The sequence below is a fragment of the Hevea brasiliensis genome, chromosome 3 (assembly GCF_030052815.1).
Source record: "Hevea brasiliensis isolate MT/VB/25A 57/8 chromosome 3, ASM3005281v1, whole genome shotgun sequence".
Classification (NCBI taxonomy): Eukaryota; Viridiplantae; Streptophyta; class Magnoliopsida; order Malpighiales; family Euphorbiaceae; genus Hevea; species Hevea brasiliensis.
Window position 1 is genome coordinate 116,741,284 of NC_079495.1, and position 19,903 is coordinate 116,761,186.

General features: G+C 29.6%; 3 protein-coding genes across 4 annotated transcripts; 2 read left to right on the forward strand and 1 right to left on the reverse strand.

Moving 5' to 3' along the window:
* The first annotated feature begins 649 nt into the window (after positions 1–649).
* Positions 650–5,037, forward strand: LOC110672881 (UNC93-like protein 3). The gene is made up of 10 exons (XM_021835802.2): positions 650–1,236; positions 1,368–1,531; positions 1,997–2,060; positions 2,156–2,269; positions 2,432–2,476; positions 2,890–3,140; positions 3,298–3,388; positions 3,987–4,099; positions 4,221–4,344; positions 4,659–5,037. The coding sequence occupies exons 1-10, from the start codon at positions 1,069–1,071 to the stop codon at positions 4,842–4,844; spliced, it is 1,320 nt and encodes a 439-aa protein (XP_021691494.1). The 5' UTR covers positions 650–1,068; the 3' UTR covers positions 4,845–5,037.
* Positions 5,038–5,190: 153 nt separating this feature from the next.
* Positions 5,191–5,773, forward strand: LOC110672887 (uncharacterized). Its single transcript, XM_021835814.2, has one exon. The coding sequence runs from the start codon at positions 5,257–5,259 to the stop codon at positions 5,602–5,604; it is 348 nt and encodes a 115-aa protein (XP_021691506.1). The 5' UTR covers positions 5,191–5,256; the 3' UTR covers positions 5,605–5,773.
* Positions 5,774–7,346: 1,573 nt separating this feature from the next.
* LOC110672874 (short-chain dehydrogenase TIC 32 B, chloroplastic) lies at positions 7,347–12,089 on the reverse strand. 2 transcript variants are annotated; one of them, XM_058144707.1, is made up of 9 exons: positions 11,865–12,089; positions 11,185–11,416; positions 10,860–10,939; positions 9,639–9,792; positions 9,453–9,531; positions 8,681–8,765; positions 8,157–8,203; positions 7,492–7,678; positions 7,347–7,461 (listed from the first exon to the last, which is right to left on the reverse strand). In XM_058144707.1, the coding sequence occupies exons 1-8, from the start codon at positions 11,980–11,982 to the stop codon at positions 7,505–7,507; spliced, it is 969 nt and encodes a 322-aa protein (XP_058000690.1). In that variant the 5' UTR covers positions 11,983–12,089; the 3' UTR covers positions 7,347–7,461; positions 7,492–7,504. The 2 variants fall into 2 exon arrangements, with proteins under 2 accessions (XP_058000690.1, XP_058000691.1); XM_058144708.1 differs by having other exon boundaries at positions 7,347–7,678.
* Between the last annotated feature and the right edge of the window lie 7,814 nt (positions 12,090–19,903).

The window sequence follows — 19,903 nt, forward strand, 5'->3', positions numbered from 1 at the left end:
AAATAGGGTAACTAATTGATGGGGCCCAAAGGCTAGATGGAGAATAGTACTTTAACCAGCAGAGAATGACTTCAACACAGATAGATGACTTCAATGGCAATCGAGGATCGAGGTAACAGAACAAACATCGAATAATGGAAAAAGGCTAACACAACAACGAACAAACACAACTAGATGGAGAATAAAGAGGCAATGTGGCTGTTGGGGATGAATTTGTAAAAGACAAGTCATGGTTGTGGATGAAATGAGAAGAAAAGAAATAGTATAGACGAAGAAGAAAATAAAGGAAGAAAGGAAAGTAGTTTTTGGTCGAGTAATATATATACTAACCCTAAATATTAAATGCCTGATTTTAAAAATAATTTGGCTCGATTCGATTTAATTAAAAATTTTTTTCTCAAAACTAAATTAAATTAAAAAAATTATAATATTTAAAATATAAAATTAAACAGAACTAAATTGAATTTTTATAAAAATTCAACTAAATTTCTGAAATAATTCATTTCGATCTGTTCTTTCTGTTTAAATTGAATATTGCACAAGGATTTAGGGACATTTCAACTGCCTTTCAAATAGTTAGGGGTTAACTAATAAATTTTTGCGTAATTCACGGACTTTATAGTAATTTACATAATAAACAGATGTGTTAGATCAATCGTCTTTGTCGTCTTGTTTCAAAAAGAAAAAAAATTTAAAATTGTCTCTGTCGTGTTTTTTCGCAGGCTGTATCATCGTCAGATGCTTCAGTTTATCCGAAGACTTTTTATTACTTCATTTGATTCCCAGCAAACCGTAGCAAAATGAAGGAATCAGGGGGATCTTTTCATTTTCATACATTTTCTCTGCAACCAGACGGATGCAGTAATTTCCATTTAATTTAATTACTTAAAATCCCATAACTCTTTTATGTGTCTTCTACTTCTCAAGATTCCAGCCGGCGCTCCTCCAATTTTGACCTCATTCTCTTGGACTCTTTTCGTTGATCCTGGGTTCTGTAGGGTTTTTATTTGAACTTAACAGCTATATCGATTCCGTGATTGATTGAATTGATAAGTCGAGAAAGTGAAAATGGCCGCTGTGGATGCCAGAGACGAAGAGGCGCCGTTGGTTGTTGATAATTTGCGAATTCACACGCCCAAGAATCATACCAGAGATATTCATATTCTTAGCTCTGCGTTTTTGCTCGTCTTCCTCGCCTATGGAGCTGCTCAGAATCTGGAGACTACAGTCAATACTGTGAGTTGTTTTGTTCGTGGCGTTTGTTGAATTGCAATAGACTTTTATTTCCATTGAGAAAAGAATACGGTATTTGCTGAGTTGAATTGTTTCTATTGGTTTTCACATGTGAATTTGGTTTCTGTTTTCAGGAACAGGGGTTGGGTACAATTTCGCTGGGGATATTGTACCTCTCTTTCACATTTTTCTCTTTGGTTTCGTCTTTGGTGGTTCGGTTTTTGGGGTCAAAGAATGCTATGGTTCTTGGGACTACTGGTTACTGGTTGTTCATAGCTGCTAATTTGATGCCTACTTGGTAATCAGCCACTATATTGTTGAAAACTGGTAGTATCCCATTTTTGTTCTTGCATTTGCATTTTTGCTCCACTTTTATGGTGACATTTTCTTTCCCATATCTGAAATGAAGAAGCTGAGAAGTTATGCTGTAAAGGTGTCTGAGAAGCAACCTTATTGGCGAATGGTTAAACATATCTTGTATAGTTTTCATCCTAATATAATCTAAAAAATTTCTATGATTTGTTTTATATATCCTCGAAAGTTTGATGAATATTTTATAATGTACTGGCTTTTGGTGGTTTGAAGCAATTGGTTAAAGCAAATTCAAGAGCTGATTAGGATTTGATTATGTGTGTATAAAATTAAATATGAAGCTCTTAAAATAAATCAGTTATGTTCAACTACTGGAAATAACTGACTGAATTCTTTGATTGAATCTTCCTAATTCCTGCTAATGCTTTACCATTAAACTTTTCTTCTCTAGGTATACAATGGTACCAGCTTCTTTGTACCTTGGATTTGCAGCTTCAATTATATGGGTTGGACAGGTCCAAGTGCATGTTTTGGATTCTGTAATTCTCTTTTTTTATTTAATAATTTGTGCAACTAAAACATCTTGCCTAACACTGTTATGATCAATCAGGGTACATATCTCACTTCCACAGCACGCAGTCATGCAGCAGATTACCGCTTACTTGAAGGAACTGTTATTGGTGACTTCAACGGAGAATTTTGGGGAATGTTTGCAAGCCATCAGGTGCCTTTGTGTGTGTTTATGATTGGGATTGTTTGTGTGAAGACAAAGTTGCGTTATACTTAGTGAAAATAAATTTATTTAATAATATATTTTAATTTGCTAAACTTTGTTGTCAAGAACTGATATTGTTCTGTCTTTTTTTTTTTTTTTGGGATTTTTCAGTTTGTTGGAAATCTCATTTCGCTTGCTATTCTGAGGGATGGAACGGTATGTGCTGCTTTTTCATCTATTATCCATTTACTGTTTGGTGAACTGTTCTTTTAAATTCTTTATTTGTTATACTTACTTTTGAATTCTAGTTACTTACCTTTTCCATGTAATAACTTATCTAATAACTGCCAACATATTTTTAGTTTATTTTTTGCATCTCGTTTTTGTTTCAATAAGATACAGAAGCCAGTCGAAAGTAATGAAATCTAAATCACATAGAATTTTAGCCAATTTTGAGGATGAATGATCTTGTCTGCCTTTGATGTCAAAGAATATATAATAACATAAATGTTTTGTTAGCTGGTAGGGTGTAGAAAATAAGCTTCTGTTACTTTCAATATGTTGCCAATCTAATTTAGATGCAGGATTAAAGATTTCTTCTGATATGATTTTCTTTCTCATTGCTGCAGGAAGGAAGAACGAGTGGCACAACATTATTGTTCATTGTGTTTCTTTGCATTGTGACCTTAGGAATCATACTAATGTGCTTCTTAAGTAAAAGGGATGCCAAAAGAGAGGAAGGACTAGAAAATTCTTCTGTCAACATATGTTCTTCTCTGATATCACTGTCGAAGTCAGTTATCACTCCTTTGCTTGACATTCGGATGATACTGGTCATTCCCCTGATTGCATATTCAGGATTACAACAAGCATTTGTATGGTATATATTTAACATGAGACATTTACTTTCTTATAGCTATTCTTGTGACAGTTAGAAAATAAATGTCTGGAATAGCTGAGTATGGATAATTCTCTACTATCCTTTTCCTTCATTTGTGTGTTTGATCACTAAGAATAAAAAATTTCTTCCATTTTAGGGCTGCATTCACCAAGGATATTGTAACTCCAGCAATTGGTGTGTCTGGTGTTGGTGGTGCAATGGCAGTGTATGGTGCCTTTGATGCCATAGTAAGTATGGAAATAAAAGAATATGTAGTTTCTTACCAACATTGTTGACTGAACTGCAATGGTACCTTGGTTCATTGATTTGCATCAAATTTGGTAGGAGCATACTCTTAGCTAGTATTGTAAAATAAGCAAAGAACTTCCTCACTAGTATTTCCTTCACAAGAAAGATGAAAGAGAAACATTCATTCTATCTTATGTTTCTTATATTATTTTTTGAGATTATCTCATATTCTTGTTTTGGCAATTGCAAAAATTTGTTAAGAAGCATTTATAACTTTATTGTTATGTAGCTTCTTTATGTTGATGACAACAATGTTCATCTTAAAACAGATGAAAACTTTAAACCTATTTGATCATGAATGTGGATATTCTTTGAGAGCCTGCCTTTGAATCTTTGATAACTAAAATAGATCTTTTCCTGAGAGATGCTACTACCATTTGCGAATGCTAAATTTATGTATGATAGGAACTAAATTTCTTAATATTCCATGCTTATTCGAAGTGAAAAATCCCGTTCCGAATAGTTTCATTTTTAATATGTTATTTGATTGAAAGATGGGGATGTGTAGTCTGAGCTTGTTATTGGAATTTGTTTCAGTGTTCACTCACTGCTGGTCGACTTACATCTGGTCTTCCATCAATCACATGGATAGTATCTGCTGGAGCTTTTCTTCATGCTGTTGTATTTCTCTGGATTCTGCTAAAATACAGGTTTTGCCATGTTCTTTTTGCAATATTCTGGTGGTTAATGATTAGTGGAACCTAAAGCCTTTTTGAATATTTAATTCAAATATAATTTTTTTCTCATAAAATTTTAACCTTTACATTTCAGTTTAGCCAGTGGAATACTTGGTGTCATGTACCCACTTCTCATGGCAGCTATGTTGGGCATTGGTGACGGAGTATTAAATACACAGCTTAGTGCTTTGCTTGGAATACTTTTCAAGCATGATATGGTATGCTTCTATCCTGTTATTATTTTCTTTTCTGAGTGATTTGTCCTCTGAAATGTCATGTCTCTGAGCATATCATCAAACTCTTATGCATCTGGATTAGCTGACGAGTCGTCGTCTTTAACTGCAAGAGAGAATATGATAATTTCAAAATACATCAGGCGCATCATACTTTTATTTATACCATCTGCATAGAACATGGAACACTACTCATCGTTGTACATTCGTACGCTGATGCTGATATAGTTCTGGAAGTCATCACCAATGTTGTAAGCAGTTCTGTAATTTCAAGTTCTGATTTTGATTTTTTGGGACAGGAAGGAGCATTCGCGCAACTCAAGGTCTGGCAAAGTGCTTCCATTGCAGTTGTGTTCTTCGTTAACTCCTACATTTCGATGCACGCACTGGTGGTGATTATGCTTGCAGGACTGCTTATTTCGGTTGCTGGATTCTTATTTTTAACTCTCAAGATAGAGAAAGCTTTCTCCTCTCTAAGTTCATGATACTTTGCAAGCACCATTGTTGCAAGGAAAAAGATCATTCAGAGTCATGCATTCTCATTACCATACTGCAACTTCCTGTAAAATTCATCAAATTCCATGTCTCGTCTTTATAACATGCTTCTTTGAAAATTGAAATTTATTGCAATTTTAATTTATATAAATATATAAACTGTGGAGCCTTTTCCCTTTGACACGTGCACCAATCTAGACACTTGAATCAAGAGTGGTTCTCCTGTCAAACCGAACTCGTTAGTTTACTCCTCCAAGCGTGCCCAACTACGCACCAAATATCCCTCAACAAAAGTAGTTGAGATTAGGTTAGGTCAGTTCAGGGTCAGGTAGTTCTCTTCTCCGATTATATAAACACCCACTTACACTTTTCAATAAACATCTGGTCTACAATTTCTTCAGAATGTCTCTCACTTTCTTTGCCTCTCTGCGCCATCGGGTTTCAATGCGTTTTCCTCTTCTGCTATACGCCGCCACATGGACTGCGCTTCTGACGACGATAGTGGCCGTGGCTTCTTTCTCGCCGGAGATTGCTTTTGTATCAGCGATATCTACGTCGTCGTCGTTTTCGCGGAAGTGCGAAGTAGAGGGAACCGTTAGAGTTCCGGTAGACTTGCCGGGAGAGATTGTGTGCTTGCCGGCTCAACTGTTCGTGAAATCAAAGATTGATTTGATTGTTCCTCCAGTTTTCGCGGCCGTTGTGGTGGCTGGGTCTGCTTGGGTGGTTCGGGCAATAGGCTTTCTGGGATGACCATGAGGCCCGTTGAGTTTTTTTTTTTTTTAATAAATTTTTTTAATTTTTTTTCACCTTAATATATTGCGAGAGATTGATATAAAACGGTAAAACCGAGATTTGATTCTGCCGGTGGTTATTGTTTTTATTTTAAAATTTGTTCTAAAATAAGATTAAATTTCTATTATTTTATGTGCCCACAACAAATTTCTATTATTTTAAATTATTAATTTTAGTTGTTATTATATTATTATAAGTGAGCCATATAAAATTTTTAAAATTTTAAGTATTGGAGTGTGCAGTTTTTATTTTAATTAAAAGTTTGTCTAGGAAATATAATTGAATCTCGCTTTCAGTAAGGTTTTGTTTTATTTTTTATAATTTGATTTTAGTACAATTTGACTTTTAATATTTTACATTTAGTTGATTTTAATTTTAAATCGAGTCTTAATTTTTGTAATAATTTTATACAATTATAATTATGAAAAGTTTTATTTGACTTGTCATTTAAATTTTAAAATTAATTACTAATTTACGGAGAGAATTGAATGTTCGACCAAGAGCTCTTGTTAATTATTTAAAAATTAAATATATTATATATTATAAAAATTTTAAAGCCACTTGATTTTATATAAAATATAATTATTTTTTTATAAAAAAAATAATTTCACTTAAATTTACAATTCATCTTATTAAATTTTTATTAAATAATTTTTATTCTGTAAAGTAATTAATTATAGAAATTTTATTAATTTAATAAAAAAAAGTTTCTTCATCTAAAAAAATACATATAATAATTTTTAAAAATTTAATAAATAATATTTAATAAACCGAAACTTGTTGATATAAATTTTAACCATATATAATTCATCTTTTAGATTTTAAAAAAAATATTATATGTGCTTTTTTTTATTTGAGGAAACTTTATTTTTTCTGTTAAGTTAATAAAATTTTCATAATTAAGAACTTTACGGAAAAATAATCATTTTACAAAAATATCATAAAATAAGTTATAAATTTATGTGAAATTATCTTATTTTTTGTAATAAAATAATTATACTTTATATAAAATCAAGTAATTATAGAAGACACCTATTAAAATTTAAATTTTAATAAGTGTTATCTAACGAGAATTTAATATTTTAATTAATAAAAATTTATTGAAATAATAAATTTACCATTTTAATTAATAAGATTATAAGGGCATGATTCAAAATTTTAATAAGATTTTAATTTTTTTTCTAATTTAAGTGGGAGAAATATCTTTTAATTTGATAAATGATTATTTCAGAGTAAAACGTTTGTTATAGTATTATTCCTCGATTGAATGTGATTTCTATTGAAATTAGGATTGAAGAGAATAACACTATAAATAAAAATATTGTAAGGTAGGTTATTTGGCTTTGGTTGTAGATGGAAAAAGGACATAAAAGTTCAAGAGAAATGAATTTTTATCTATTATTGAGGGACTATTAATAAAAATACTTGTGGTGTATTATGAAATTAAAGTAATAAATATATCAGTTATGTCTACAAGAGAATGTGATGGACAAATTAGTATATTTACTATAAGTAATTAGTAGTATGATATCTCTTAGGATATAATTGGGTTAATAAGTAAAGTGAGATTTTAAACTTATTGATTAAATTATTATTTGATGATGGTGAAAGATGATGTCTCACAAACATAGAGTAATAAAATAAGACATGAATATATATATATATATATATATAAATGGAACTAACAAACATGAGCACTGTTTGGATCACTCACTCTTTAAGTATTAGAAGTGAGAAGAAATGTGCATCTGGCTTTTATTTATTATCTCATTGCTTTGTGAAAAAACATGGATAAGCCTCGAAGATTAGAAATTAATATATATATATATATATATATATATATATATATATATATATATTAAGGCTTTGAAGCAGAACTAATGAGATCGTTGCTGAAATCCCAGAGTCTTTTTGCTAGTAATTCATCCCTAGCAAATGTGCTTGGCTTTATCTCATTGCAGTCCGCAAAGTATTTTCCACTGACTCCTTTCAAACTTGGATGAACTGCCACAAAGCATGTTGTTGCTGCTCCCTGATAACATTCCAAATGGCAAAGCTATTATAATAATAATAATAATAACTATTCAGTCCTGTGATTTTATTAAAATTAATGATTTAATCTTTGTATTTTTTAAAAATAGATGATTTAGTATATCATATTTTAATTCTCTGTGACCTTTTTTTGTTAATTTAACTATTAATCAAGAGACTAAAAGGTGATCAGTAAGGAACAAAAATATTAATAATAATAAAATTTTGGAGACAAAAATATTTATTATAGTAAAAAACTAGAGATAAAAGTAATTATCGTTAATGGCAAAAATTGAAAAATATAGACCGAGTGATGAAAGTACTTATTGTTAATGACAAAAATAAATAAAAGAACAAAAGTATATGACATGATTAAAATTTAGGGACAAACTAATTTGCTTTTCAAAATATGATGATCAACTTATTAATTTTGCTATAATATAGGGAGTAAGGAGTAATTTAAAAAGCAAGAAACTTACCTTGGGTACATTCTTCCATAGAATAAAGCTAAAGAACTTCAATATTTCTGCACAAAGAGTAAAAATAAAGCACCCTTTAGGACACTCTAACAATCTTTTAACTTAGCCTCCCTAAAATTAACCTTTCAGGACATAGAGTATATAACAGGGAAAATTATTATTTAATATTTATATTTTAATAAAATTAATTATTTGATTTCTCTATTTCAAGATATACACTATTTAGTCTTCCCTATTTTTAATGCATGATTGTTGAGTCATTCTCGTTAATTTTTATATTAGTTAAGTTAGTCAAAAGGAAGAGAATAATTGTAAAAAAGAAATTAAATAGTTAATGAATTTAAAATTCTAAAGATCAAATAGCTGTGTTATTTAAATTACAAGAATTGAATAATTGTGTTGAATTTTTTTTTTTAAATATAGAGGCTAAATAATATATTTTTTAAAATTAAAAAAATTAAATAATAATTTCATTAAAATATATAGATTAAATAGTATTTTTTTCAGTGGAATGTGGAACATACTCATTAGCAGTGCAGAATATCTCATGAGATTGGTCATTATCAATCCTGGATGGACTGCATTGGCAGTAATGTTCACACCCTCTTCCTGCACATAAAATGGAAGAAAAATCAAGAAATGGGTAAAGATTATCACATAAGCTACTAAAATTGAGGATCAAATTTGAAGATTAATATGATTCAATTCAAAATTAATGATTTTGGATCCAGTCAATCAATTTAAAATTTCAATTTAAAATTAAATTAATAATTTTTTAAAATAACATTTAAATTATTAATAACATCATCTACATAATAAGTGTTAATCTTAAATAAGGGTTAATCTTAAATGGTTAGCACTACCTATATGAATCCTTTTCTTCATTTAGTTATGTTTGTAAATTCACATTAATATTTAAAAATTATAAATCTTTTTAATTTTTATCTTTTTAGTACTCTATGTTAAATACGATCAAACTATTTTAATTGATGGATTTTTCTTACCTAAACTCGGTCCATCACTGATTCAAGATACAAGATATATAGTGCGATTCACTTATTAAATATATGAGTCCTATAAATTTGTATCTTGAATCTATGATAGATCAGATTTAGATAAAAATTTTCCTTAATCCACATTCTCTTATTTTATTTTTAATGTGCAATGTGAATTATGTAAATATATGAATATGTAAATATATGAATTTCAACTATTTTTCTTCATTAATTAAAATGGGTGTAAATATATAACAGAACATGCTCTGTGTTTTACATCTGCAAAGAACAATTATTATACCTGAAAGTGGCGGGTAAGCTCTTTGGCATGAAGTATGTTGGCCAACTTGGATTGCCCATATGCCTTTTTATCAGAGTAACTGTGGCATAAATGATGCCGTGAAGTCATTTTCAGACCATAAAAACTCATCTAACTTAAACAACAGTTTCAATACCATTTATGAAGAAGCAATATACACATAGATACCTCCTCTTATTATTGATTTTATCAAAATTAATTCCATCTCTGTAAGTGTAGATGTGGGCTATTGACGACAAATTCACAATCCTACCCTCAATGCCAGTGCTTCTCGCAGTGTCTTTCATTTTCTCCAGGAGAAGGTTTGTCAAGAGGAAATGACCTGAAATTCAAGTGATATCACTCTTTAACTATACCTATGATTATCAATGGCACACTTATGAGAAATTCTTGCCCAAATATAATCTATCATAAATTTAAAATATAAATATCACCCTAACAAATATTAGAATTAACAGAAAAATTTTACGGTAACAATAATTTTACTGTAAATAAAGCTAATATTTTATAGCAACCTGAATAATTATTGGTAATGGTACATAAAAAAGATATGACAATAATTATTATTATTATAAATAATTTTATATATCAATAATTATTGCTATCATTTTTTTTAATAACTATAATTTTATTATAAAATGTTTATGACTACAATTTTATAGCCAATAACAGGTAATAATTAACATATTGTTATAAGTTTTTATATATTTAATAATAAAAATTATTATATAAAATTTATATATTTAATAAATAAAATTTATTATATATTTTATATTTTAAATTTATACGAATAATATAGGCAAAACAAATTCATTGTAATTTATATTTTCATAATTTATTTAACATATTTTGTAATCTTTCCGTTCCTTAGAGACAGAGAAAGTCCATCTGTACAAAAGCTGGAAAAAAAATTGTCAGAAAATTAATTAAGAAGCACGTACTGTCTGTTTTGATTTTGATATAATTTAAATAATTTGGTAGAGAAAAATAAAATATATAATTGTTTATTAAATGAAAGAATAACACTTTAATAAAATAAATATAAAATTAGAATTAAAATAATAAATATATGTATCTATATATTTTTAATAAATTATATAAAATGAATTATGGATTATTGATAAAATTAATTTCTTATACTAAAAATTAATACATATCCAAATAAATGAAATAACAAATTTATAGGATATATTTATTTTAAATTTAATTATATTTTACTATAATATAACACAAAAATTAAATGTAATAAATTAAAAAAAATTAATTTTATATGCAAAATAGTTCGTAGTTAAAAAAAGCTTTGAGAAAATGTAGACAAAATAAAATTCATAAATTCAAAATATCTTGATTTTGAGCTGAACAATGAATACTACTGTGGAGTTCACCTACCAATATGATTAGTTGCAAATTGCATCTCTATTCCATCTTCAGAGAGCTGGTAGGGGCAGAACATAATGCCAGCATTGTTTCTGGAATACAGGAAATTAAATTTAAATTTCCTTGTCGGCTAATATTGCAAGTTGATAAAAAAAAAAACCTCGAAATCTGAAAAACCATAAACATGGAGAGAGAGAGAGATTTAAATTTCCTTGTTGGCTAATATTGCAAGTTGATAAAAAAAAAAGACCTTGAAATCTGAAACGATAAACATGGAGAGAGAGAGAGAGAGAGAGAGAGAGAGAGAGAGAGAGAGAGAGAGAGGGAGAGAACTTACATTAAGATGTTAAGCGGTAGATCAAGAGCAATGAACTTGTCAGCAAATTCGTTGACAGATTTGATGGAAGCCAAATCCAGTTTCATAACATCTACTCGGGCATCTTGAACATCTTTAAGAATATATTGCTTGGCTTTATTTGCAGCCTCCATGTTTCTTGCTGCTATAATCACATGAGCCTTGCGAAGAGCCAAGACTCTTGCAGTCTCCAACCCTATCCCACTTGCTCCACCTGCACCGAAACTTCTGTATTTTATCTTCTTCTTCTTCTTCTTCTTTCTTTAGATTATAATTGCTAGTACATCATTATATTGGACCAGCATTTATGTAAAGGATGATGGGTTCAAGTTGAAGGTCATCACGTGTTATAGATGATATATACCAGAATTTAACAAAGGCCAAAGGGTTATTTACAGTGATGTAATCTAGCATATATAAAAGAAGGTCACATTTTAATACCAACAAAAATTGATTTTCAAGAAAAACTGGAAGAAAATAAATTTTTTTTTTTTCTCCATTGACTGCTAGTAGAAGGAAAGCTACAGTGTGGTGAAATTTGATACAAAAACCATGCATCTAACTAATACCAAAACACACACACACACACGCACACAAATAACCTTATCACATTACTATTACACTAATTAATAGGCTTTAAGAGGAGAAAATGCAAAGCTAACCAGTGATAATAATAGTAAGATTGGAAGCATCAATCCCTTCAGTAACCTGTTCAGCGGTAGAAGCTGATCCAAACCCACTAGGACCAGGCGATCCTGTGACCAATGAAAGGATGCTCATTTCTGCAACAAGTTAAGCCTCTCCAGAGTTAGAGAGAGAGAAAGAACTAGTGCAGATTGATCATAAAGCAATGCATGAAAATTGGTCTATTGGTGCTCAGTAGCAAGCAGAAAAGGGGGTTTAATATAGAAAAAATTGGTAGCAGAGCAATAAATGATCGTCGGTGGGGAGCGGTTAATAGCTTCAACGACTTCTCAACCATGCTACACCACCCACGCCTTCAGTGATGGGCACTCGAGTTAGGTGGAATTGTTTCCTTGTTGCTCTAGCTTTTACCGTGCAATGATTTACGCTTTCTTACTTTAAGGCCAGTTGGACTTTAAAAATTCATGTTATTTCTATAATATAGCAAAACATTTTAATTTTAGACAATAAAGTTTCATCTTTGTTATTGAATATAATTATAGCTAAAGGAAAAAGAAATTTTGATTTTGAGAAGGTTAAATTTTGGGTACATAGCTAAAATGAAAGGTGGAATTTCTCTTAATTTTTTGAAAAACAATTTCTGTGTAATAAAGTAACATAATCATGGTAAAACTCATGGTTTAGACTCAATCATAACTTAACCCACCATTAAAGAAATAAACTAACCCTTAATTAACCTAATTTACCTTTATTAACACTCAGTTAATTCAACCCTCCATTTGTCTTTGTAACAGAGAATTAAACACGATAGTAAACTAGTATACAAGAGTAAGGGGATAGTCTATCAACTTAACTTAGTTGGCGATACTCATGCTATGTTTTTAGAGTCTTACAATTTATAAAATTTTTGCTTATTAAAAAAAAAGTGGTTTAGAAGGAAGAGGGTGCTTTTGCAACGAGATCAAGTGAGACGAAGCATTATTTTCTTTAAACTAAAGTTGTGTTGCAACATGATAAGCTGGCAAAAAGAAGCAAGAAACTTTCTTCCTTCAACTCATTTTTTCTTTCTATGCAATTATTCACCATCACATTTCCATAAACTGCATAGATTAAGTACAATTACCATGGTTATGCATGTCATTACCATTAATATTACCAGGTTCTCACTTAAAATACAATCAAACTCATCTACATATTTACCCATATATTCAATTTAAAGCACCAAAAATAAAAATTACCCATAATCAAAACTACATAAAAAAAATTTCTTAATATATTATCTTCTTTAAAGGCAACTTTTGACTGCCAGAGTTCATTTTATCTAAAAAGAGTATGTGAGCAGCGAAAGGGACTTCGGCCACCGAAAGTCTATCCTTTGGCTGCCTGCCCAAAACACACACTTAAAAACTTATAGAAAAGAAAAACTTTAAAACATTTTCATTTTAAAATGCATTTTGAACACCTCAAACACACATATACATAAACATATACACCTTCTAATACCCTTTCCTTCATTCAAGAAATCTTCGAATTTGCCAGAATATTCCATCTGTGATAGAAATTTTGATGTCAAAAAATGGTGGGTGTTACACATGCAAAGAGAGAGGGAGGGAGCTAGGGAGAGAAGGGGAAGAAAGGAAGGGATTAATTAATTAGATAGTTATTTTATGCATTTTAGCTCTCTCTAACAGCAATTTGTGTTTAATTTGGACAAAAAGATTAAGATGTTGTTAGAATAGAACTTGATGTACTAAATCTTCACAATAGAATAAAATAGAAAACTCATAATTTTAGAAGCAACTTTAATGCACTAAATATTATTTCCTTTCTTTTAGTTATTTCTATTCACCAAAATATTGTTACTTAAAATGGTTCTATAAGCAAAATAAATAGTTAAATTCTCATTTTTAAGTGAATTAAAATCATCATGGTAACAAATATAAATTGGCAAAGAGAGAAGTTAATAAAGTATTTAGCAAGGCTTGTGGTAAAATTATGACCAATTTGTACCAACTATTGGGGCGTGGGAGAGAAAGAATGAGACGTACAAGCTAGCACAATTGAGGGAAAAGAGGGATAGAGATCTAAATTCGGAGGAAAAATGGTGACAACGATCTAAATTAGATTAAGTGCATTAAAGAAGATAATAAATAAGTTTTATTAGAAGATAGTGATATAAAAAAGAGATGGAGATGCTACCTTAAGCAACTATTAAATTTGAGTCATGAGGATGACTTTGCAAACCTTAAAGTTTCTTTGAAAAAGAAGAACCTTAGTTAAAGAGACCATGGAGAATATGAAGATAGATAACGCCTGTAGCCCAAATGGTATACTGATAGAAGTATGGAAGTGCCTTAGGGACGTTGGAGTAGCATGGTTAACCAAGCTATTTAATCACATTAAAATTTGGAAAGATGCAAAATGAGTAGAGGAAGAGCACTTTGATTCCTATTTTTAAGAATAAGGAGACATCCAAAGTTGTACCGACTATCGTGGCATTAAACTGATGTGTCACACAATGAAGCTATGGAAAAGAGTGATTGAATGCAAACTTAAGGACACTACTAACGTATTAGAGAACAAGTTTTTAGCTTTATGCTTGGTAGATCTACAACAGAGCTTCTTTCTCTATTAAGGAGATTAAGGAAAATTTGTAGGAGATTAAGTAAAATTTATAGGAGAGGAAAAAGGATCTACACATGGTATTCAATAACATAGAAAAGACATGTTAGAGTATTGAGAGAAGTTTTTAGGTGAGTACTGAAGAATAAAGGAGTCAATCTCAAATATATGAATGTTATTAAGGACAAGTATGAAGGGGCAGTCACAAGTGTAAGAATAATGGTAGGAGATACAAACAAGTTTTCCATAATTGTGGATTTCCATACTTATTTACCTTACTTGTAAGCTAACCAATCACTTCCAAGATGATTTTTTTATGATGCTTGTTATTTACAGATGATATTGTCTTAATAGATGAAAGTAGCTTTTAGAGTCCAAGTCCAATTGGAGTTAGGAAGTATAATTAGTTTAGAAAGTATAATTAATTTAAGAAGTTTAGTCGAATTTAAATTATAAAGTTTAATAATTAGAGTCATAAAAGGAATAGGTTTTAGTGGCTTATATATATGAATAGTTGATTGGCTGTTACATGGAATATATTGTAGAGAGCTCCCAAAGTGACAAGGTGTATTAAATTTTATGAGTTTTGTTTAAGTAATTTTGAGAGTAAGAAAAATAATTAGTGGTTGTAATTATTTTTTCTTGATAGTGGATTTATTAGTGGAGTAAGCTTACACTGAACCATGCTAAATTTTGTGTTTTTTTTTTTTTTTTTTTTTTTTTGTATGGGTGTGGTTTTTCACAACAAGTGGTATCAGAGTAATGGTTCAAGATGTTGAACAACAAATTTGAGGTGAAACCATTCGATGGGAAAAATAATTTTAGTCTGTAGCAAAACACTGTAAAGGATGTCTTTATGCGACAAGGATTAATCAAAGTATTGAACGAGAAGCAACCGACAACTATGAAAGATGATGATTAGGAGGAACTTCAACAAAAGGCTGTGAGTACAATTAGATTGACATTAGCCCTAGATGTAAAGTATAATGTTTGGGAGGAGACTTTACCAGTTGTTTTATGGAAAAAATTAGAGAGCCTATACATGTCAAAGTCACTCACAAATCACTTATACTTGAAGAAGGAGTTGTAACAACTTAGAATGGATAAAGGTACTGATGTGAGAGATCAACTTAATATTTTTAATAAATTAGTATTGGTGTGAAGGTTGATGAAGAAAATAAAGCCCTCTTGTTTTTAATCTCTCTCCCACACTTTTAGAAAAGCTTGGTGACAGTCCTAATAGTTGAGAAGGAGACTTTGAAGGTAGAGGAGGTTACTATAGTTATCTTAGATGATGAGAAGTTCAAGAAAATAGGTAGTAGCAATGAAGGTGGAGCTTCTGTTGCTAGTTCTAGTCGTTATAGAAGCAATCCATGTGGAAACAATTGGAGAAAAAAATAATAGATCGAGCTCAAGACGATGGGCAGACCATGAAGATAGAGAATGCTACTACTGCCATGAGAAGGGTCACATTCAATACTATTGTATGAAGATGAAGGAAGATCTTATAGAGTTTAAACAATTCAAGAAGAGTCGTGAAAAATAAAAAAAGGAACTGTTGCAATTGCAATAGATGATGGTGTTGATGGTAAATGTTTAAATGCGGATGATGATAAGGAAAAGGCAAAAGATTCATTACAAGATGAGTGGTTAATGGATTTTGCTTGCCCATTCCATATTTGCTTAAAGAATGAGTGGTTTGATGTGATTAAAGAGAAAGAATAAGAGAAAGTGAAACTAGCCAATGGGAATAAGATGAAAGTTGAAGGTATTGGAAGAGTGAAGATCAAGCTGCATGGTGATCGAGTAAAAGTGTTCGATAAAGTGAGATATGCTCCTAAATTTGAAAGGAACTTAATTTCCTTGGGTAAGTTAGATTCTTTGGATTATGAGTATTCGATTCATAGTGGAGTCATGAGAGTTAGCCAAAGTGCTATTGTGATCATGAAGTTTGAGAAGATTGGTGCAAAGAATCTTTACAAATTAGAAGGAAGTACATTGATTGGAAGAATGCAAGTGGAAACAAGAGGCAACATCAACAATCAAGAGTGCAAGGAAGTACCCAAGAAAAAATAGACTTTTGCAGAAATTATGAAAACTAATTCTATTTGACTTAGAGGAAGAGCTTGTTAGAGTCCAAGCCCAATTGGAATTAGAAAGTATAATTAGTTTAGAAAGTATAATTAGTTTAAAAAGTTTAGTAGAATTTAAATTATGAAGTTTAATAATTAGAGTTCTAAAAGAACTAGATTTTAGTGGCCTTTATATATAAATAGTTGGTTGGCCTTTATATGGAATGTATTGTAGAGAGCTCACAAAGTGAAGAGGTGTATTGAATTTTATGAGTTTTGTTTGAGTGATTTTGAGGATGAGAAAAATAATTAGTGGTTGTAATTATTTTTTCTTGATAGTGGATTTATTGGTGGAATAGGCTTACATCGAATCACGTTAAATTTTATATTCTTTATTTTGTGTGGGTGTGATTTTTTCACAACACTAGCAGTGAAGGAGTTAACCATAATTGGAGTTGTGGAGAGGAAGCGTTTTAGGCTAAGTAAAAATAAGACATAATATATTTATTACAAGTTTAGCTCTTATAGAAAGAATGGAAGTGAGGTTTGAGTAGATGGATTTTAGTGTTAAAATACAATCAATTCAAGTATTTAAGTTCTACCATAAGAAAAAATGGAGTAATAAATGAAAATGTAATTTATAAGATCGAAACTTAATGGATGAAATGAAAGAGTACAACGAGTGTGCTTTGCAATCTTAGGATCTTAACGAAATAAAAAGTAAGCTTTATAGACTTGTGATCAGGCCAATTATGTTGTAAATAGTGAATGGTGGCCACTTAAGGTAGACAACATAAAACAAGAAGAGCAATAGAAATGTGAAAGTTAAAATTTATGTATAATAACAAAATAATGAATAAGATTATAAATGATCACATCTGCCACAGAGTGCATGTAGAACACATTGGAAATAAAAAAAGAGAAGATTAATATTATTTTTATTTTCAATAATATTTTAATCTTTTAGTTTATCAATTAAAAACCTTTTAATTTCTAAAAGTTAAAAGTTAAAGGATTAAAATTCTTTTTTTCTTTATTTAGATTCTTTTTTTTTACAATTTTAATTTTTTGGAATGTTATATATAATGAAGTTTCTTATAATACCTACACTAATATAAAATATAATTATATGATTAAAAAACAAAAATATAAAATTTGAAAGATAGGAATCAATTATTCAAAGTCGACTAAGAAACTAAAAACGTTAATATTCTATTCATCATTTGAAGTCAGCGATGGAGCTAGGGAGCTGAGGGATGCCATGGCCCCAGCTTGGTAATATATATATATCTTTATGAAAAAAAATTATAAACATATGTACATAAACATTAAATTTCCTTTTGCCTCTTAAAATGAATTGCTGGCTCTTTCATTGAAACCTCTTATCAGTAGGGATTTTAAAGAAAATTTATATAATTTTTATATAAATATTATTATAAATGAAGATATTAATATTATTCATTGTATTAAATGTATTTAATTGTGGGAGATATTCAATCAACAGAAATTAATGCAATATCCTTAAAAAAATTATAAAGAAAATCATGTTGTAATTTTGAAATTGAATTATGTTATAATTATTAATAATATACATGAATAATTTTATTACAATATTTTAAATTTTAAAAATATTATAAATATTATATAATTATTTGTAAAAAGAAAATTATCTCAATTTAAGGCTCTGTTTGTTTCACGAAAAATATTTTTTTCTTTATTTTCTGATATTTGGGACACTAAAAAAAATAGATCAACGGAAAATATTTTTCTAATCAAAGGGAAAACTAAGTATTTTTAAGGAAAATGACTTCCATATTTTAAAAAGGAAGTTATTTTCTGTTTTATAAACTTTAATAATTTAAAAAAGAAAGTTATTTTCTGTTTTCTAAATTTTGATAATCTTATTAAAATGTAAACATACTTATATATACATGAAATAAATATATATCATTAATTTAACATTATAATCAAATAACGAAAAATATTTTCATAAAAAATAATTTTTTTAAAAAAAATATTTTTTATAAAAAATATTTTTTATATACAAATTATTTTATGCGAAGCAAACGAAACTTAAGAAAAATAAAAGTGCTTCGTGTTAAGTTGAGCAAATAAAGGGATTGAATTTGTTTCCTCAGGATTCAGGAGCACGTCCTCATCCTTGGGAAATTGACAAGGCATTCATTCAGAGGAATAAATAAGATTGCTGCACTGTACTCAGTAAGCAGCTACACAAATATAGAACTTTCAAATCCGAGTTCGCCCATGGCTGATCGTGTAAACTTTCAAGCGGAAGCCTTAAATGCTAAATCCCGAATGGGTCACTCATCCTATTGCTTGGCTCGTAGGAACGACAATGAGGCAGTGGAATGGATTTTTACAGTTTTTAAATATATAAATATCATTAAATGTTTGTGGATAAGGATATGGATAAGTTTCTCATGATAGTGAGTTTAGATTAAGGATCCATTTTTAGTACATATCTATTTATCATAGTTGTAGATGAAACTCAGTAATATTCAAAATAATATCTTATAATGCATGTTACTTGCAGATGATATTTTTTTTGGATGAAATTAGTGAAATAGTTAATCATAAATTGAAGTTGTGGAGAATGATTCTTAAGAATAATGATTTTAGACTAAACAGAAGTAAGATGGAATTATGTACTGAAAGTTTAGTTCTTGTACAAGAAATGAAAGTGAGGTTTGATTAGATGGTTTTTTATTTTTTCCTTTTATTGTGCCACAATGCAATTTAAGTATTTAGGTTAAATGGCTGAAAATATATTTTGACCCTTGACCTTATTTGAAAAGTCTTTTAGCACCTCACATTTAGTTGCATTCCATTTAACACTTGAACTTTATAAAAGTGTAACTATTTAATCCTTGCAATTAGTGAACGTGCGAATATGACTTGCATACGCTTTAACTTTTTGATACACGTTATAGAGTTGAGGGGTTTAATAGTTATATTTTTATATAAATTTAGGGGCTTAATGGTTAGACTTTTATAAAATTTAGATATCAAATAGTATACAACTAAAGGTAAGGGTGTGAAGTGACTTTTCATGCAAAACTTAGAGGTATCATTCATAAAAATAGAATAATATATGAGGAAGTAATTCATAGTATCATAACTTGATGAATAAAATGAAGGAGTACAGGAGGTGTGTTATGTAATCATAAAATCTCTAACAAAATGACAGGTAAGTTTTATAAAATTATGATTAGGCTAGCTATATTGTATTGAAATATATGTTGGGCATCTGAAATATAATATGCCCACAAGAAGAGTACAATAGAAATGCAAATGTTAAGATAAATATTAATACGATAATAGATAAAATTAGAAATGACGAC

Excerpts from the sequence above, each read along its gene's own strand:
- LOC110672881 (XM_021835802.2), top strand. The coding sequence starts at position 1,069 with ATGGCCGCTGTGGATGCCAGAGACGAAGAGGCGCCGTTGGTTGTTGAT. Across the intron at positions 1,237-1,367 it reads TGGAGACTACAGTCAATACT|GAACAGGGGTTGGGTACAAT; the intron begins GTGAGTTGTTTT and ends TTCTGTTTTCAG. Across the intron at positions 2,061-2,155 it reads CAATTATATGGGTTGGACAG|GGTACATATCTCACTTCCAC; the intron begins GTCCAAGTGCAT and ends ATGATCAATCAG.
- LOC110672887 (XM_021835814.2), top strand. The coding sequence starts at position 5,257 with ATGTCTCTCACTTTCTTTGCCTCTCTGCGCCATCGGGTTTCAATGCGT.
- LOC110672874 (XM_058144707.1), bottom strand. The coding sequence starts at position 11,982 with ATGAGCATCCTTTCATTGGTCACAGGATCGCCTGGTCCTAGTGGGTTT. Across the intron at positions 11,417-11,864 it reads TCTTACTATTATTATCACTG|GTGGAGCAAGTGGGATAGGG; the intron begins GTTAGCTTTGCA and ends GTTTCGGTGCAG. Across the intron at positions 8,766-9,452 it reads AGCTTACCCGCCACTTTCAG|GAAGAGGGTGTGAACATTAC; the intron begins GTATAATAATTG and ends TTTTATGTGCAG.